Source organism: Eptatretus burgeri, chromosome 8, assembly GCF_056783735.1.
Source record: "Eptatretus burgeri isolate ZD-2024b chromosome 8, Ebu_testis_v1, whole genome shotgun sequence".
Lineage (NCBI taxonomy): Eukaryota > Metazoa > Chordata > Myxini > Myxiniformes > Myxinidae > Eptatretus > Eptatretus burgeri.
This window is the reverse complement of record NC_140968.1, coordinates 79377382-79397706: the sequence shown is the minus strand read 5'-3', so window position 1 is coordinate 79397706 and position 20325 is coordinate 79377382. Positions and strand designations below refer to the sequence as shown.

General features: G+C 39.3%; 1 protein-coding gene across 1 annotated transcript in view; it reads left to right on the top strand.

The window, feature by feature from the left end:
- LOC147022136 (sodium channel protein type 4 subunit alpha B-like) overlaps window positions 1-20325 on the top strand; it is a 144364-nt gene that overhangs the window by 81782 nt on the left and 42257 nt on the right. The window contains exons 11-14 of the mRNA XM_085892749.1: window positions 302-537; window positions 10957-11130; window positions 11699-12061; window positions 13590-13964. Of these exons, the coding sequence (XP_085748875.1) occupies window positions 302-537; window positions 10957-11130; window positions 11699-12061; window positions 13590-13964 (1148 nt within the window). The remainder of the gene's footprint in view (window positions 1-301; window positions 538-10956; window positions 11131-11698; window positions 12062-13589; window positions 13965-20325) is intronic.

Genomic DNA, 20325 nt, shown 5'->3' with positions numbered 1-20325 from the left:
TATGCTGTGATTACCTTCAGAATGTCAGCACCAAAAGGTAGATTATGTGACATTTGTTCAGTACAAGCTTCCGGTTGCCTGTCAAAGAGTATCCGCCTATGATTATATTTGCACGAGTGCATACAATTGGTTAGGAAATATGTACCAATCTGTTGGACGCCCTCATGCTTCTCTGTCTGCCACCCTCAAAATAGCCAAGTCCAAGTGCCGCTCACTTTCCATCTGTTTTTGTCTTTTTCCAGGATATTTATCAGCATGCTGTTCTTAAATAGTTTCGCATTTGTCTATGTTTCTGTTGCAGTGGTCAAGTCAAAGTCACGATGTTCACAATGTTGGCATTCTGTTTTACGCACCATCTTCATCTGGAACTGCTGTCCCAAGTGGGTTTGGCTCAAAGGAAGGTTTCAGCTGCTGTTGAAAAACCCTTTCATGGACATGTTCATCATGGTGTGCATTGTCCTCAACACCATCTGCATGGCCATGGAGCACTATAAAATGCATTCTGCATTTAAGTCATTTTTGAACTATGGAAATAAGGTCAGTACCTCATAACCTGTTGTTAACCTGTCCCTAGATATGCAGATATTGAGATATATAGACATACGGAAATCCTCATTGACGAGATAAAATGAAACATTTGATTTGCACCTGATTTCAGCAGGATTTACTCCTGAGATGTTTTGCACGGTATTATTCCGTCCATGCTTTCGGTGGAGTTGTGTGATAAAACCAAATACTGGTAGTTGTAAAAACATAACAAACTTTGCCATCAAGAGTATGTGCGAAGAATAGCAAAACCTGTAATATTGTACACCGCTCCTTCCCAATTCCATATCCAGATGATGCATGATGTCATCGCCGAGCCCCAAATGGAGTACTCAGTTTTTCCTCTGTTTGTTTGTTTGTTTCTTGTTTGTCCGGGCGATATCTCAGCCATCCTTTGAACTTGGAAGCTGAAATTTAGGGACAAAAGTGAAGATGTGCTTTGGCAAAAACGATACTTTTTTATTTTTTAATTAATCAATTAGTTGATTAATTACTTAATTATTATCCATTTATTAATTATTTTATTTCTCATGTGAGCCATATCTCAGGTACCTTTTGAGCTAGGAAGCTGATATTTGCGCATGACACTGTAACCAAGTGACTTAGCTATAAAGGGTATTTCTAATATATTGATTAATCAATTAATCAATTCATTATTAATTTTTCAATGAATTACTTAATTTTCAAAAAGTTACAGTTACGGATTAAACAGTGGTGGTTTTAGGATGCTATTAGCCAATTGATTAAGAAATTAATTATTTTTACGATTATTATTTATTTATTTTAATGATGCAATTAATCATTTATTGGATACTGCTCCCTCCCTTTTCCGTCTCCATATGCTGCATGGCAGCATTGCCGGGGCGCCGCCGCACGCTGGAGGATTTCTTATTAATTTATTTGGCATGGTTGGGGGGGGGGGGCAGTGTACTTTGAATGTACCTCTACTTGTTTGGTTTCTTGATTACTCATGCTGTGCTCATATGTAATAATCTTCTTCATATGTAATCTTCTTCAAATGTTCTTCTTCATAATCTTTATACGTAATAATAATAATATGTGTTCATATGTAATAATCTTATCGTCAACGCATTCCTTCTTTGCAGCCTCTGCTTGTTACCAACACATTTATCTTCTTTGGCCACTGCAAGTTGGTTCGTAAGAGCAGAAGTTAGACCTTTAGCAAATTCTTAAGGACACGCCTTCAAAAATAAAGACCATTAGGATGAACTTAAGATCATATACAGAATTTTGTGACTCTACCATACAACATTTTCATGTTACCAATGACAAATTCCTTTAAGGTCTAGATCAGCCATTAAAGGCCAAGGCCAATGATCAAAGGACTTAGTTGTGAAACAAAATCAAAGCAGTGACATCCCAAACCAGTTTCCTGCTTGCTCGGCTACTGTTTGGATGGGCGACCTCATCTGCGTAGAGTCTGGGTGGTATGATACGTCCTCCACTTCTTAATGATATATTTCACCGTACTCAAAGGGATAATGAGTGACTTTGAAATGTTCTTCTAGCCCTCTCCTATTGGTGCTTCTCCACCACTTTATGTCTTCTTTGGAAAGCTTATTGGTATTTATCTTTACCTTGTTGGCTGACAAAGTGAGTTGCTCCTTAAAAATCCTTAGATAAGTGGGGAGCTTAATTTTTAACTTAAATCACTGATTATACATACAGGTGAAAACTATTACACTTATTTTGTAACCTTTCAAACAAATAATTTGCTCCTGAAGTTAAGTGTTAATCACGCAAAGGGGTTGAATACTTATGCAACTAAGAATCATCTGATTTTCTCTGGTAATCTGACTTATTCACATTTTATCTACATATTTTAGCTTAATCACTTTGGAGTAGTTTATGTAGATGTTATATTAAGTTTGATTTGAAAGGATCATGAAATAAGCTCAAATTTCAAATGGTCATTAAATAATCAAAATGTGAAAAATTGGAGGGCGGGGGGGGGGAGGGGGTGAATACTGTTGCAGACCACTGTAGATATATATATATATATATATATATATATATATATATATATATATATATATATATATATATATATATATATATATATATATATATATAGTTTATATGCATTTAAATAACATGGACATTATCAAAGCTTTTTGACTTGCACTTCTCAGGATAAAACTGCAAGCAAATAAAGAAGAAGCACTAAACTCTAATTTATAAAGCTACAATGTCATGTCCTCAACGTTGATTGGTTGAGAGAAAGAAAGGATGGGATTATCTGATTGGTGGAACCATAGAGCATCATGAGTCGTGAGTAGGTGAAAATGAACCATAATGAATGATGATTAGGCAGAGATGAATCACCAAAGTACCGGTGGAAACATAATGCTAATTAGCTGAGGCCGAGTAGGGGGGAGGGAGGGGGTGTGGTTTTCATGATGACTCGATGTTGACTGTGGTGCAGATGTCACACAGTCAAGCCATCATAGTCAAAATAGATATAAAGTTCGGACAACTTCTTTCTGTCTGCAAAGAATGGGATTGGTTGACTTGATGAATGTGGCCTCCATTGCACAAAGGTGAGCTGAACTGCATCCTCTACTCAGGATTTTAAACCAGCCGATACGATATTGCTCTGCACACTGAAGATTATTCAGGAAATGGTAACCAATTGCAGAGGCACAGGGAATAGTTGTCGTGCTGTGTACATTCGTACAAGCTGGAATTGGTTGTCACTGTTCGGTTGACTGTCCCCGTCTGATCCCCAAAGGGATGTGTTGTTCAATGTGATCCTTCCATCTCAAAGATGTGCAGCCCACATACCTCGGATCACACTGACACTGAAATTTGTAAATAATCTTACTTGTATGAGAGGCGGGCAAAACATCTTTTTGGACTGACGGAAGCAACCGGCGGGTGGTGAAAATCACTCGTGGTTGAACATCATAGTAAGAATGGAACACCCTCTGTTTGATCTGGTTTTCAAACCATCGAGACACTGCTTTTCCAAGGTAGATGGGTGTACAGGACATGTACCAAGTCCGATTCTAGGATTCTTTGGTGGGTTCAGGAATTTGTAAATGTATATATTGATGATCTATTCAGGATACCCATTATCAAGAAGAATAGTCTTGATAGTCTCAATTTCAGCATGGAGTTTATCTGTGGAGCAGATCTTTCTTGCTCCATTAACCAAGATACCAATCAATCCAATCTTGTATCTATATGAACTGTAAGAATCTCACCTAGTATACTGTCTGGTAAAAGTAGACACGGTACACTGTATGCCTGGTATTGGCTTAATGGTTATGGTGGTGGGTTTGGGATCCTAGGATCCTGAGTTGAAATCCCACTCGGCTCTTGAATTAATATCAGGTGGGGCTGACTCTGCCTTCTGAAGTCGGCAAAATGAGTGCCAGCTTGCTGGTATACGGTGTCGGAGTGGCAAACCGTCCAGAATTGTGCCAAACGGCCAAGGAGACTGCTTCGGCAGCACCAATGCTCTGCACAGAGTATGGTCCAAACGGATGGATGGATGGATGGATGGATGGTAGACTGTGGTTTTATAAGCATTGGCCGATTTTTCAACTTAGACGTCCAATAAGGGAAGTCCGCTGTCGCATTCCATCTCTCAGGTGAACTCCAGGGATGGATGGAGAGAGTTCAGGTATGCCAAGAAGACTTTACATGCTGAGGTTGACTCAAAGACAGCAAAGACGTCATCCACATACCGGAAATAGATGGAAGGGGGTTGAACTCCAGGATGTAGATCTGCAAAGGTACGTTTTCACAGTAACCTACAAAGATGTTTGCCAAGATGGAGCCTATAGGGGATCCCATCGCTACACCATCAATCCTAGTGTACATTGAATCATTGAAACTGAACTCAACAGAACGGGTCGCCATATTTATTAATTCTATGAAGACAGATTCAAAGATCAGTGGAGGTGTCAAGTCACTATGATACAGAAGTTGTGCACAGATATCGATCACTTCTGTCAGTGGGACATTCATGAATAGACTGGCTATATCATATTAGCACATTGTGGAATTCTCGTTTAGATGTGATGGACCGTATGGCATCGGTGAAGGTGTAGGAATCCACAATTACATATTTTGAGACACTACACAGTCCTGGCTGTATTAGTTCATATCACCATCTGGCGCGTTAATGCTGTGCAGAGCCAGTCAGCGTAAGACTCGGCCGAAGAGGAACACTATCTTTTTGACATTTTGGCAGACCATACATCCGAGGTCTTTGCAATTCGACAGGTCTAATTGTGTCATAAATCTCCTTAGAGAGGTCTCCTCATTTTCAGAGTTGCAATAGCCTTTTCACCATTTGTTTCTCCAAACGAGATGTGTGGTCACATTCAGTTGTATTTCCCAGGTGTTGGACACATCGCGCAAGATCACAGCCATTTTCTCAACGTAGTCACTCTTATTCAGACTAACCATGCCGGAGCCTTTATCTGGTCTGAAAACGTGGATTTCAGGATTGGGTTTGAGGTCATTTATAACGACGAGGCAGTCACGCTGCATATGGAAATCAAACAAATCCTTTGGAATCCCACAGTAAGCTTGAGTTAGATCGGCTAGTCTGGCCTTAAGTGCTTCGTTTGCCTCATTGGATACTGGTACGTGCTCGATTACATCCAACACGTACCATTTTGCCCGGCTCTCAAATAAGTAAGATTATTGATGAATTTCAGTACCAGTGTGATGCAAGGTATGTGGGCCACACATTTTTGAGATCGAAGGATCGCATTTGAACAACACGTCTCTTTAGGGATGAGGCGGGGCCAGTCAACCGAACAGAGACAACCAACTCGGGCTTGTAAGAATGTACACAGTACGACAACTATTCCCTGTGCCTCTGCAATTAGTTATCATTTACTGAATAATCCTCAGTGTGCAGAGCAATATCGTATTGGGTGGTTTAAAACCCTTCATAGAGGACGCAGTTGAGCTCACCTTCATGCAATGGAGAACGCATTAATCAGGTCAACCAATCCCATTCTTTGTAGACAGAAATACTTTGTCCGAACTTCATATCTATTTTGACAATGATGGCTTGCCTGTGACAACTCCACCAGTCAACAATGAGTCATCATGGAAACCACCTTGAGTGTGTGACAAATCTACCACAGTCAACATTGAGTCATCATGGAAACCACTTTGAGTGTGTGACAAATCTACCACAGTCAACATTGAGTCATCATGGAAACCACTTTGAGTGTGTGACAAGTCTACCACAGTCAACATTGAGTCATTATGGAAACCACCTTGAGTGTGTGACAAATCTACCACAGTCAACATTGAGTCATCATGGAAACCACTTTGAGTGTGTGACAAATCTACCACAGTCAACATTGAGTCATCATGGAAACCACCTTGAGTGTGTGACAAATCTACCACAGTCAACATTGAGTCAGTATGGAAATCACCTTGAGTGTGTGACAAATCTACCACAGTCAACAATGAGTCATCATGGAAACCACTTTGAGTGTGTAACAAATCTACCACAGTCAACAATGAGTCATCATGGAAACCACCTTGAGTGTGTGACAAATCTACCACAGTCAACATTGAGTCATTATGGAAACCACCTTGAGTGTGTGACAAATCTACCACAGTCAACATTGAGTCATCATGGAAACCACTTTGAGTGTGTGACAAATCTACCACAGTCAACATTGAGTCATCATGGAAACCACTTTGAGTGTGTGACAAATCTACCACAGTCGACAATGAGTCATCATGGAAACCACCTTGAGTGTGTGACAAATCTACCACAGTTAACATTGAGTCATTATGGAAACCACCTTGAGTGTGTGACAAATCTACCACAGTCAACATTGAGTCATCATGGAAACCACCTTGAGTGTGTGACAAATCTACCACAGTCGACATTGAGTCATCATGGAAACCACCTTGAGTTTGTGACAAATCTACCACAGTCGACATCGAGTCATCATGGAAACCACCTTGAGTTTGTGACAAATCTACCACAGTCGACATCGAGTCATCATGGAAACCACCTTGAGTGTGTGACAAATCTACCACAGTCAACTTTGAGTCATTATGGAAACCACCTTGAGTGTGTGACAAATCTACCACAGTCAACATTGAGTCATTATGGAAACCACCTTGAGTGTGTGACAAATCTACCACAGTCAACATTGAGTCATCATGGAAACCACCTTGAGTGTGTGACAAATCTACCACAGTCGACATTGAGTCATCATGGAAACCACCTTGAGTTTGTGACAAATCTACCACAGTCGACATCGAGTCATCATGGAAACCACCTTGAGTTTGTGACAAATCTACCACAGTCGACATCGAGTCATCATGGAAACCACCTTGAGTGTGTGACAAATCTACCACAGTCAACTTTGAGTCATTATGGAAACCACCTTGAGTGTGTGACAAATCTACCACAGTCAACATTGAGTCATTATGGAAACCACCTTGAGTGTGTGACAAATCTACCACAGTCGACATTGAGTCATCATGGAAACCACCTTGAGTGTGTGACAAATCTACCACAGTCAACATTGAGTCATTATGGAAACCACCTTGAGTGGGTGACAAATCTACCACAGTCGACGTTGAGTCATCATGGAAACCACCTTGAGTGTGTGACAAATCTACCACAGTCAACGTTGAGTCATCATGGAAACCACCACTACCTCCACGCCCTACTCGGCCTCAGCTAATTAGCATTATGTTTTGCATGGGTACGTTGGTGATTCATCTCTACCTTATCAATATTCATGATGGTTCATTTCCACCTACTCATTATTCATGATACTCTATGGTTCCACCAATCATGTAATCCCATCCTTTCTTCCTCTCAACCAATCAACCTTGAGGACATTACATTGTAACTTCACAAGAGTTTGCTGCTTCTTCATCTGCTTGCGGTTTTATCCTATGGAGTGCAAGTCGAAAAGCTTTGATAATGTCCATTTTATTGAAATGCATATTTAAATTTTGCTGTACGAATTAAATGTATGTATGTATGTATGTACGTATATATGTATTTCATCCACTCTGATGTCACCACTCTGATGCAGCCCTTTGATTCGTGTTTATGAGACTCTAGTTGGAGTGTCCGCTCTGAGTTTGGGACATCGGCGGTTCAAACCCAACCCCGGCCGAGTCATTCCAAATACTTCATAATGACCTTGACCTTTCTTCGCACTAATAATTTTAGAAGGACAGAGCACGGACAAACGACCATCGTATAGCAACTATTGCCCTGACTTTACGGACCTAATGGCCTCCTTCCACTTTGAGGTTCCTTGTAAGGGAGCACCTGCATTACAACATAGCACCTGCATTAGAAAACCGAACACCAAGAGGAGGAATTTTTTGATAAAAGTCATCAGTTTTAAAGATTAAATTGACAAACCTGGTTGAGATGCTGGGACATCTCAATGTCTGATTCAAATGCATTTGGTGTAAATAATTTTGTTAAAACTCACTGTTTGAAGGTTAAAATTCTTCATAAAAGTTCCTCTTTTGTGGTTGTTCTTCTTGTTCTTCCCATTCAGATCACTGTATTGACTCCTGATTCGTTCTTATTATACAGTATCTGCTTTCGACGAGGATCTGTTCATCAAATCCAGCTTTCTGTGTTGTCTGTTTCATGAGTTTGTAAACTGGTTCCTTTGTATTTCATCCACTTATCCTGGTTTATCTTAGTCAGTCCATAATTAATATGGTGTTATACCCAATGTACGACGTGTAGTTGTTAACCTATGTCTATCTGACTGTCCATCTGTCCATCGACAAACGTCAGTTAATGTTTGTCAGGCTTGGTGTTGGCTTAATGGTTAAGGTGCTTGCCTTAACATCTATGGGCCTTGAGTTCAAGCCCCTGTCATTCTGTTGAATTAAAACCAGATAGGGTTGACTCAGCCTGACATCCTTCTGAGATCAGTGAAATGAGTATTAGTGTACAGGTTTTGGGGTACAGCATCAGTGGCACAGCCATGCACCAACAAAATGATAGCTACCTGGCAGCCAAGCTGCCATATGCAAGAAGAAGAACAGGAGAATTGTATCAGTGGCACAGCCATGCCCCCAGAAAACGATGCAGCCAAGCAGCCATGGGCTGCATACGAATAAATATATAATTAAATATAAAGTTTATGATGAAGGACAACTTAATTTCAATTCAATGTTGTATTTTGAACGTGAATCGGTGCAGTCATTGGAAAACGAACCTGCAGTTTAGCAGTACTTAGGCTCTGAGTTTGTCCTGATCTCATATGTGCGGAGGAGTGAGATAATTTTTTTACTCTGTCCGCCTGTCTGGCAGTGAAACAAAATTGAAAAACCATTCTGAGCAGGAAACTTTCTGTTTTTCAGGACATCATAAAGGACACAAACAACAGGCACAAATAACTAATCCACCGTAACGTGCTAGATATGGTGGTGTCAATTACACTGCGTCAACGGCGATAATAATCTTTCAAAATTAATTAATTTATACGACCTTTACAATCTTTATTTTTTATCCATTTAATTATATACTTGAACATTGTAGAGCACAAATCGCCTTCCTATTGCTTCCAAAAAAACCTCCAGTTTTGCAGTACGTACTTGGACATGCTAAATAAGGTGGCGTAGAAGATCAACGTGGTGTGTTAAGACATCAACGGTGCTAAACTTCCGGAATTGTTTTTTAATACGTCCTTTACAATACTATATTTATTTTCTTTCAATTGAATTATATACTTGAGTATTGAAGAGATATGTGCAATTTTGCTTCTCATAGGACATGCTTCTCATTAAGGGTGAAGCTGAATAATTGCATTCGATGCATTTATATGAAGGATGATCATTCAATGATTGGCTTGTTTCGCTAACACTGCACATGTCTTCATCATTACCAACTTTGGCTGGCAGGATGTATGCCCACTCACCTCTGAGCTGTCTAGCCTGAGTTTCAATCTCGACCCATCTATAAACTGTCATCCTGGTGTTTCACATACAGGGCGAGGCATCAATGTGTGTGTGTCGTGCATATATTTATTCGTATGCAGCATGTGGCTGCAGTTTGCCATCATTTGCTCGGAGCACGGCTGTACAGCTGATGCGGTGTCCCCCTGAAGGTGAGAGCAGGAATTTGGAATTTGGCTTGGGTGCTGGCTTTCGGTCAGGTATCCTTCGGAAAAGACACCGTGGGACTTTTAACCTCCACCAAGTAAGGTCAGAAGATGGGACACCCAGTTTAACATCCACCCGAGGGATAGCACACATATTGATGAATCACCCTGTCTGCTCACCGACAGAATGATAGTATATTGCTGGGCCGAGATTCAAACCGAGACGATACATCTCAGAGGCGAATTTGTGTACCTCTAAGACTATCCTGCCAGCTTGCCGTCCATTGGTGGAACATTTAAACTGGATGTTCTGTGTGCTAGCATCAGTTGGCGGACATTAAAGATCCCACAGTGTCTTTCGCGGAGAGGAGGAAAGCTAACGCCGGCACCATGAACAAATAAATAATTTCTGTCCAAATGTGGAGGGGACACATCAAGGGCACAACTGCTCTTCAATAATGATGCAACAAGTGGGCTGAACTAAAAAGTGAATGCCATTCCAAATGCATTTGCAAACAACGATGATACAATCTGATGCTGTTTTTAAAATTAAAGAAATTAAAGCAGGCGATGATGCATTATCGGCGACAATATCTGAATACGTCTTCACTCAGACTTTGAAACACACTGCTGTCTAGGTTTATGTTACAACACAGAAGGCCAAGCATTGCGTAGCACATCTCCCAAAAGTGGATATTAAGCAGGTTATCTAGTCTCCATTGATTTGGACTTTTCAAAAAAAAAACCATCACATTGTGTTTTTACACAAGAGCAGGCCTTTTTGATCAGTAAGAGGGCCAAATAAATTTTTCCGAAGAAATAAATAATTTGTTCAAGGGTGTTATTGTAACATGTACTTAAGTTGTTTCCTTTACCTTTTTAAAATGTTGTTTGCATGAAATGCACCTTGCACAATAAGGGGTTGAGGGATGTCGGGGTGGGAGGGTGAGGTGTTGTTACGGAAGGATGAAAACAGTTAATAGTAATCATAGCTCATTGATGTGAAGTTTGATCATGCTTTCCTTGTTTTAAATAGCTTAAATGAGGATAATGCAAGCAAAGTATGATGTCTGCAGTGCCGATTTCATTCATCATTAAATAAATAATTAATCAGATTTCCTTGACCTCACCAACGAGTAGAGAAAACATCATCTAGAATGACATTTGAACAAGAAAGTGCTTGATTGATTGATTCCATGATGGGAGATCAATGTGTGTGTGTGTGTGTGTGTGTGTGTGTGTGTGTGTGTGTGTGTGTGTGTGTGTGTGTGTGTGTGTGTGTGTGTGTGTGTGTGTGTGTGTGCAGTTTTTCACGGCAATCTTTGTCTGTGAGATGCTGGTGAAGGTGATTGCTCTGGATCCATTCTTCTACTTCCAGGAACAGTGGAACATTTTTGATGCATTTATTGTGGTGCTAAGCTTCATTGAGATTGCACTTAGCAAAATAAATGGTCTTTCTGTGTTTCGCTCCTTACGCCTGGTAAGTGTGTGTGTGTGTGGGTGTGTGTGTGTGTGTGTGTGTGTGTGTGTGTGTGTGTGTGTGTGTGTGTGTGTGTGTGTGTGTGTGTGTACACATATGTGTGTGTGTGTGTACACATATGTGTACATGGTGCTATTTCACCATTTTATGTGCTGTACATTCTTAGATCAGCATTTCGTTTCTGCTGCAATGAGGATCAGTCAAGTATCATTGTACTTGAGTGTTAGCCCCTGGATATATTGATCAAAGTCGTCAGTGCAATGTTAGAGTTAGCCTGGGTGTGTGACCGTCCTGTTTGGCGTATAAATGTCATTTAATCCCTTGATGGTGGCCAAAAGTCTTGGAGTCAGAAAATCTATTAATGAATGCACTTATACCAACATAGTTAGATCTAGTGGAGATAGGTGATCCAAGGGTTATCCCCCACCCTCTCTCTCTCTTTCATTCTTCAAAACCTCCCTTTTTAAAACCTGGCTCAACCCCCTGCACAATTTCCATTATGAAAAATGCTGAACATCAATACAATATATACTCATAAGATTATTTGTTGTGTTTTTTTTCCCTGCAGTTGAGGGTATTCAAACTGGCGAAGTCATGGCCAACAATGAAGTCACTAATGAAGATCATCGGAAACACAATAGGAGATCTTGGAAATCTCACAATTATTCTCCTTATCATCGTGTTCATATTTGCCATCGTCGGTATGCAGCTCTTTAAGAAAATCTACAGCGAACAAAATGTGAAAGACATTATGCCAGCCAATTATACTTTGCGTTGGCACACCAAAGACTTCTGGCACTCCTTCCTCATTGTGTTCCGTATTCTGTGCGGAGAGTGGATTGAGAACATGTGGATATGCATGAAGCTTTCTCAATATGATGCCATCTGCATCATATTCTTCTTGATGGTTTTGCTATTCGGGAACTTGGTGGTGAGTTATGCCACTTCATGACCTTTTCTTTTTCTATGTAACATTGAGGCTCATAGAAGAGCAAAGTGACAGAGGGTACGAGAAACAGGAACATTACCCCCACTCCCTGTGGGTCATTAGTGAACCAGCTGGGTTTTACCAATATTATGATGATGGCATGATCGTCGTCATCGTTTGTATGCAGAATATGGCTGCAGGTTACCATCGGTTCTTGCAGTGGCATGCCAGTGCCACTGATGCAGTGCCCTATGTAAGTTAGAGAAGGAATTTGTCATTTTTTCATGGTGCCAGCGATAGCTCGCCTACTCTTTGCGAAGGACACCGTGGGATCTTTAACATCCACCAACTAATGGCGGCAGACGGGGCGCTAGTTTAGCATCCATCTGAGAGGCGGCACATGCATTGATGCCTCACTCTGCATGCAAAACACCAGGATGACAGTTGAAAGCTTGGTCAGGAATCAAACCCAGGCAAGAAAACTGATAGCATGTTGATTTCCCCCATGACAGTAGATCTGTATCTAGAACTTAGATTCCATTATCTTTAATAGCGTGGCCTTTAGCCAGATTTGAACTCACATTTGGGGTGCCTGTTGAGTTGTCCTTATCACCAGGCCATTGCCATTATCCAAATGACATTGAAACAAAATGAAGATTTAAAACACCAGAATGTGAAATCTTCTTTAACAGCGATATTATATTGTACCACTTGGGCAAAGTGGTGATAAAAGTAAAAAAAAATTGATGCAATTATTCCATCCTCGGTATTAGATTTGCTATCCTGAAACACTTTAGACAATGCAGCGACAGTTGTTATGGCGAGGAGCTCTCGGGTCTGGCCAAATCTGGAAGTCATCAACTTTCCCAATGTGGTTAGCATCGACTTGCAGCAATAAAATTAAACGAGCAAACGAATCATGATCGAGTTGATATTTCAATGCAAGTGGCACTTCTTCCTCTTTTTCTGAGCACCGCCATTAGTCCCTGATTCTGATAATCTGCTATATGTCATGATTCTCTGGATTCTTCCTTTACAAAGGATAGACAGTGAGATGCAATGTCATTGCAAATTATAAAGTATTTAATGACAATAATTTGCTCCAAAATATGTCGATGATATGACCTTGCAAGTTACATACCAAATGCTATTGCTGCTATCTTTTGCTTTCACGGTTTAGGAGTGAATGTCAGTAAATTAATGGTTGATAGAATGAAGTTTCATAACTAAATTAAGTATATGAGTAGTTGACTGGGCTGCAGGGGTGGCATGTTTTACTATGTTGAGACAATTGTTTATAGTTAAAAAAACAAAAAAATGGCTTTTAATAGAGTCCAAGAACATTGGTACTTTGATTTTCAATCCAGAATTCAACAGCATTTGTAACTCATCATTGGTTAGACATTGTATCATTAGTACAGTTGCATGCATCAGCACAATTGATTTATAACCTTTTTTGACCACCACTAGTATAATATGATCAAACAGCTTTTAATTGATGTGTGACTCATCCTTCTTGCTGTCTGTATAGATCTTAAATCTTTTTCTGGCACTGCTGCTGAGCTCTTTCAGTACAGACATCTTCCAATCCGACGATGACAAGGAAATGACAAACCTTAAGATAGCCATGAAACAAGTCCGCTCTGGCTTCAGTCATGCAGGGGCATCGGTATCTGACGTTGTCTGGCACATTATCTATGGCCGTCCATCACTTCCTTCAGAAAACGGCCTGGATATGCAGGATGTCAAGGTACCGGCCTGCATGCCCACCGATCGTTTGACGCAGCAAGATGTCAAGACACTGGCCAATATGCAGTGCATTACCAACGGCATGGGTGTGATGCAGCTGGCCTTGGGTGGCAGGCCCAGGATAATGAACGTGCCAATTGCTCAACCTGAAAATGATGTAAGTTTAATTTCACTGATTAAGCCTGAGGTGCTGTTTTGTTGCTGTCATTGTGGATCACATGAAGGCATGCAGTTTCATTATCTAAGTCAAAGCATGAATTTGTCCTTTATACAAGACCGAGCCGTCTCTCTGATAACTTGGTAATGGATTATAAAATGTCACAGAGAATCTTTTAAAGAACAAAGCTTTAAACTGATGTTGTGGCCAAATAATAACGTTCAGCTTCATATTTCTTTCAATTTGAAACATCATTCCTCAGATTTAGCCTGTAAAGCAGTGCTTATCTGCCGGATTTATTAGACGACCCACCCGTCCTGGTATTTGGTCGCTGTGACCCCTGTTTTCCCAACAAGGGTTAAAGAAAAAACAACACAGGAATGAAGATTTTTAAAAACCCACTTTGCTGGGTAAAATACTGGGTTTATTCAAGTGGAGTTCAACTCAGTCACAAATTATTCAACTCGGTCACAAAAAGGCTGGAATGTGGGCCATTTTTGTATGCTTTTTGCACACAACGTTTTAAATCAGGGACTAGTCTTACTCAGCGAACTTTGTGTCTCTCTCTCTCTCTCTCTCTCTCTCTCTCTCTCTCTCTCTCTCTCTCTCTCTCTCTCTCTCTCTCTCTCTCTCTCTCTCTCTCTCTCTCTCTTTCTCTTTCTCTTTCTCTTTCTCTTTCTCTTTCTCTTTCTCTTTCTCTTTCTCTTTCTCTTTCTCTTTCTCTTTCTCTTTCTCTTTCTCTTTCTCTTTCTCTTTCTCTTTCTCTTTCTCTTTCTCTTTTCTCTTTCTCTCTTTCTCTCTTTCTCTCTTTCTCTCTTTCTCTTTCTCTCTTTCTCTCTTCTCTTTCTCTTTCTCTTTCTCTCTTTCTCTTTCTCTCTTTCTCTCTTTCTCTCTTTCTCTCTTTCTCTTTCTCTCTTTTCTCTTTCTCTCTTTCTCTCTTTCTCTCTTTCTCTTTCTCTTTCTCTTTCTCTTTCTCTTTCTCTTTCTCTTTCTCTTTCTCTTTCTCTTTCTCTTTCTCTTTCTCTTTCTCTTTCTCTTTCTCTTTCTCTTTCTCTTTCACTCTCACTCTCACTCTCACTCTCTCTCTCACCACCGATCATCCTGTTTCTTGCTTTCGTTTTGATCATTACTAAACTTAAGAATGCAAGTTCACATAGGTAAGTCGTTGGGAACATCACTCGGACTTGTGCAACTTATTAGTGCAGACAGCTCGTGACCCCCCAGGAAACCCACTCGCAGCTCGTTTGGGGGTCATGACCCACCATTTGAGAAACACTGCTATAAAGCAACCACACTCACCTGATGGTACAATATATTCTGTAGCTTTTGTTTCAAAAATCCAATAAAGCTCATCATTAATTTCTCAGTCACCAAGTTCCCTTCACATGAGTTATAAAATTGTATGTAAACTGAGCACCGTACACTGAAACCTGTATTACAAATCTATCCTTTGTAACAAAACAAAAAAAAAGAAAAAGAAAAAGAGCAATCAGACATTGCAGACCCTCGCCAGGACTTGTTTTGTGTGGAGTTTGTGTACTTGTGTGTTATATAATTAATAAGAGCTATAACTAGAACTGCCACTTTATAACTGCTGGCAGTGATGACCGGGTTCCAAGATGTCCCTCTTTCATGCAACCCTGCTTTTATTGGACACCTGACCCTGACCCATGACATTTATTTATTTTACATATTATTTACATATTATTTACAATAATATTTACATATTATTATTCCATTGAATTTAGAATGGGATTAAAATAAATTCAATTCAACTCAAATGGAAGACCAAATTGGTACAGTCCTGCATTGGAGTAATCAGGACAAACAAGCAAAAAGCAAAGATGGTCATCAGGAGGAACCAGGATATGATTCACATTTCAGCTGCTACTATCCCCTCAAACCCATCCAGGCACAGCCAAAGGACTTATTGAAAAATATTAAAATAATAAAAAGGAACCCAGATCAAAAAAAAAAATAATTCTGGATGCCAGATCATGTGTCTGATCAAATTTAAATTTTAAACATGTATTCCACATCACGACTAGATCATAATTGTGAAGTTTCACATCGATTTATGAAGCGGTTCAAGAGAAAACATTATTTAATTTTCTTCAATCCAATATAGCTGCCAAACTATGTGATCTATCAATTATTCCTGAACAAACTTGTATCCCCATGGTTTGGGTAACATTTGTGTGAAGTTTCCCCTCGATCTGTCAACCCGTTCTGGAGATTTTTTATAGGTTTTATGGTAAATCCAATATGGCTGCTAAACCATTTCACCTATGACATCATATGTCAACCTATTGTTCCTCATGGATAGGCAGTCATACATGTAAAGTTTCGCCTTGATCTGTTCCACCACTTCAGAAAAGATTTTGGAAGGTTTTTTTTTTTTTGTAAACAATATGGCTTCTGAATCACGTGACCAATAACGTCATCAATTTTATTTCTTTGGACCATTTTATCCCTAGATGACCCTCAAAAATTTCCATACTGATCAGATGCAGCTTTCTACATATGCAATTATGATGTCATAACGAAGGCACCTATGACGTCATTAAAAAAAATCACACTTATTCCCCATAAGTAGTACTTTCCGTTTGCCAAGTTTCAATTTTTTCCTTGGTGCGGTTTCAGTGATACAGAGGTCCAAAGTTTTTCCGTTTTTCCAACATCGCTGCCACACCACGTGACCTAAGATGCCATAACTATGATTAAATCATTCTACATGAGTAGTTGCTCCTCTGGTGAAAATTTTATCTCAATCTGACAAGTGGTTACAGAGAAAAACACTTAAGTTCTGTGCATACAAGCAAACAAACAAACAAACAAGAAGACATGCAGAGCATGATACTTGCAAAATCCATAAAACAAATTTGACCTAAAAATAATTGGTGGTTGAATTCAATGACCAAATATGCAACTCCTCTTCAAATTTCAAGTCAATCGGATGAAAACTGACAATTTTAGAAATTCGGCCTATGTTGACCTTTTGGTCTATGTTGACCTAAAAAAAAAACACTTGGCTAGTTAAATTCAGTGACCTGAAATATAAATCCTCTTCAAATTTCAAGTCAATCGGATGAAAATTGCGGAATTTAGAAAGACCACCTTAGTTGTTGACCTTGGGCCTATGTTGACCTTAAGGTCGATGTTGACCTCAAACATAATTGGCTGGTTGAATTCAGTGACCTGAACTATATTTCCTCTTCAAATTTCAAGTCAATTGGATGAAAATTCAGGATTTTAGAAATCTCACCTAAATTGTGGTTTGATTGAAACTTTGGCCTATGTTGACCTTTTAACTTCAAAAACAATAAGCTTCTTCCTTTTGACAAACTCTACAATGTGGTGAATTTTCGTGAAGATTGGTTTAAAATTGTGACCTGTAGGCAACAAAGAGACAGACAGACAGACAGACAGACAGAATAACAAAATCCACTGACCAATATACTTGAAAAATCTTAGATTTTGCAAGTAACAAACGGATCCAAACGAATACCCTCTCCTCTGTTATTTATTTCCCAACTGCTGCCCATGACGCTCTCGTGCATCTCTTCACTTCTTCAAAGTGATCTGCATCCGTTTGTCTCAATTATCCTAAGTGTATGTAATTGTTGGTTTCTTAAATCTTGTGCTGATCAATGTGATTCTCTTCCTTTTTTTTTTTTTTTTTGGCATAGTTGAACATTATTTTTGTCTTTTTCATATTCGTTGAAAAATCACTGAAAAGATAGAAATTGTCAAAACTTTTTGTATTGCACTTATCAGGACAATCACAAAAAGAAAAAGAGCAATCAGAGATTGCAAACCCTCACCAGGATTTCTTTTGAGTGGTGTATTTTTTATAGGTTTTAGGGTAAATCCAATATGGCTACCAAACCATGTGAGCAATGACATCATATGGGTGAACATTTTGTTCCACATGGACAGGCAGTCATACATGTAAAGTTTCACCTCGATCTGTTCAGCCACTTCAGAGAAGAAGATTTTTGAGGGGTTTTTTTTTTTTAATTTAAAACAAGATGGCTGCCGAATCACGTGACGGATGACGTCATGATTTTTTCTCTGTGCCATTTTATCCCGAGATGACCCTCAAAAATTTTTCATACTGATCGGATGTGGCGTTCTCCATGTAATTATGACGTCATAACGAGGGCACCTATGATGTCATAAAAATCACTCATTCCCCGTGAGGAGTACTTGCAATGTGATAAGTTTCAATTCTTTCCTTGGTATGGTTTCAGAGATACAGAGGTCCAAAGTTTTTTCCGTTTTTCTAATATGGCTGCCACACCACGTGACCTATGACATCATAATTATCGTTGAAACATTTTACATGAGTACTTTCACCACCGGTGAAAATTTCCTCTCAATCCGACAAGCGGTTGCAGAGAAAACCACGAAAGTTCTGTGCAGACAAACAAACACAGACAAACAAACGGACCCAAATGTAATCCCCTCAGCGAATCCTTCGGCGAGGGTAATGATACCGTAAGTCAAAGATCAAAGCAATTTATGTTCACCCATGCTTTCTTATTTGTTGATGTGACAGATGTTGATTGGCTAACATTCCTGCATATAGTGGATAATCCAAGTCCCCTGACGGGCAAGTTACTGGTCACAAACAACGAGCACACGCATGCAAAAACTGAACCAAAATACTTGCTGAAAATTTTGATTCGTCATTCAGACAACATCTGCTAAATGATCCAGAGCACACAGAAAACTATTGCGCTGATTGCTTTTGAATTGCACACAGTGTACCACATTTATGCACACTTGAGGCCACATTTATACACACAAGAAATCTCGTTCTTTGAAAGCCAAAATATTTTATTATCTTATCCTATTATTATTATCTTATCTAATTATATTATTATTATTATCTTCTCTTACTTATCAAAATATTTTGATGCAACGGCAGCATTGTGGAGGCTTGGGTTATCCAATGAAGTGTGTGTGAAGCGAAAAGCGGGATTATGTAATTGGTTCACTTTGTCTGTCTGTCTGTCTGTTTGTCGACGAACGTCAGTTTATGATCGAGAAACAACTTGATTTCAATTGAACGTTATATTTTGAGCTCAAATTTAAACGTGAATCGGAACAAGAACCTGTAGTTTAGCAGTACTTTGGCTCTGAATTTGTCCCGATCATGCATAGAGAGGAGTGCGATAATTTCTTTACTCTGTCTGCCTGTCTCGCAGTCAACCAAAATTGAAAATCATTCCAAACCGGAAACTCGCTGTTTTAAACGACATCATAAAGGACACAAACAGGCACGAATAACTAATGTAATCTGTTAAATAAGGTGGTGTAAAAGACACCATATCAACAACGGTAAACTTACAAAAATATATTTCTACAACCTTCAAAATCTTTATTTTATTTCAATTGAATTTTTTATTACTTTCAAAAACCTTTTGTTTAGCAGTTCTTGGACAACATATTACGGCATTATACATCATCTCGACCAATCATATTTGCCGCTCGCAGACCCCTCCCAGATCTTTGTGTTTTTGAAGGCTGGCCAAGGTAAGTTATTCTATGAACTTTCTAATTCATATTCGTTTTTTATTTGATCCTTTAATACTCCAAATTGAGATTTTCCATCATGATTTTCAGTTCTTCAGCATTGTTTTAAATTAAAATTCTGTTATCAGTAAACCATAGGTGGTTTGGTCTTTCTCCATCAACAATTATTCATATATTTTCTCAATCTAGCTGTTAGAACACTCATAGGCATACATACAGTGTATACATTTGGTGAGATTGTGTCTCCCTGTCTGACACCTGCATTCAATCTGTATCTTGCCACTACTTCGGTGCACTTTCTCGGCTGCAATTCCACCATTGTATACCTCCCTTAACATATTGATATATCTGGAGTGAGCATTTATGTGATGTTGAGCTTGTATGAGTGCATGCTTCCACAATGTCGAAGGCTTTTTCATAATCGATGAATGTGAGACACAAAGAAAGTCCATATTCTGTTGATTCTTTCCAGAAGCTGATTTATTGGATGAAGGGGATCCATTTGTTGAGTATCCATTTCTAAAACTTACTTTCTCCCATGGTTGGTTATTTTCCAGTTCAATCCTGTGTCTGTTATTGATAATTTTTGTAACCATTTTATAAATACTGGAGGTAAAGTAAAGCTAATTAAACAGTAATTTCTTTGGTCAATCTTATCTCTTTTGTAATGGATCAATACCAGCTGAGAGTTCTTCCAAGTTATGGGGGGTTTTGTTTTTCATCTTCCAAGCACTTTGAAAATAGTTTTGGCTTCAGTGACAAAACTTTGGATGGCCTTATTGGCAGAATACATAAAAGGTAAATATTCAGATCTGTTTCT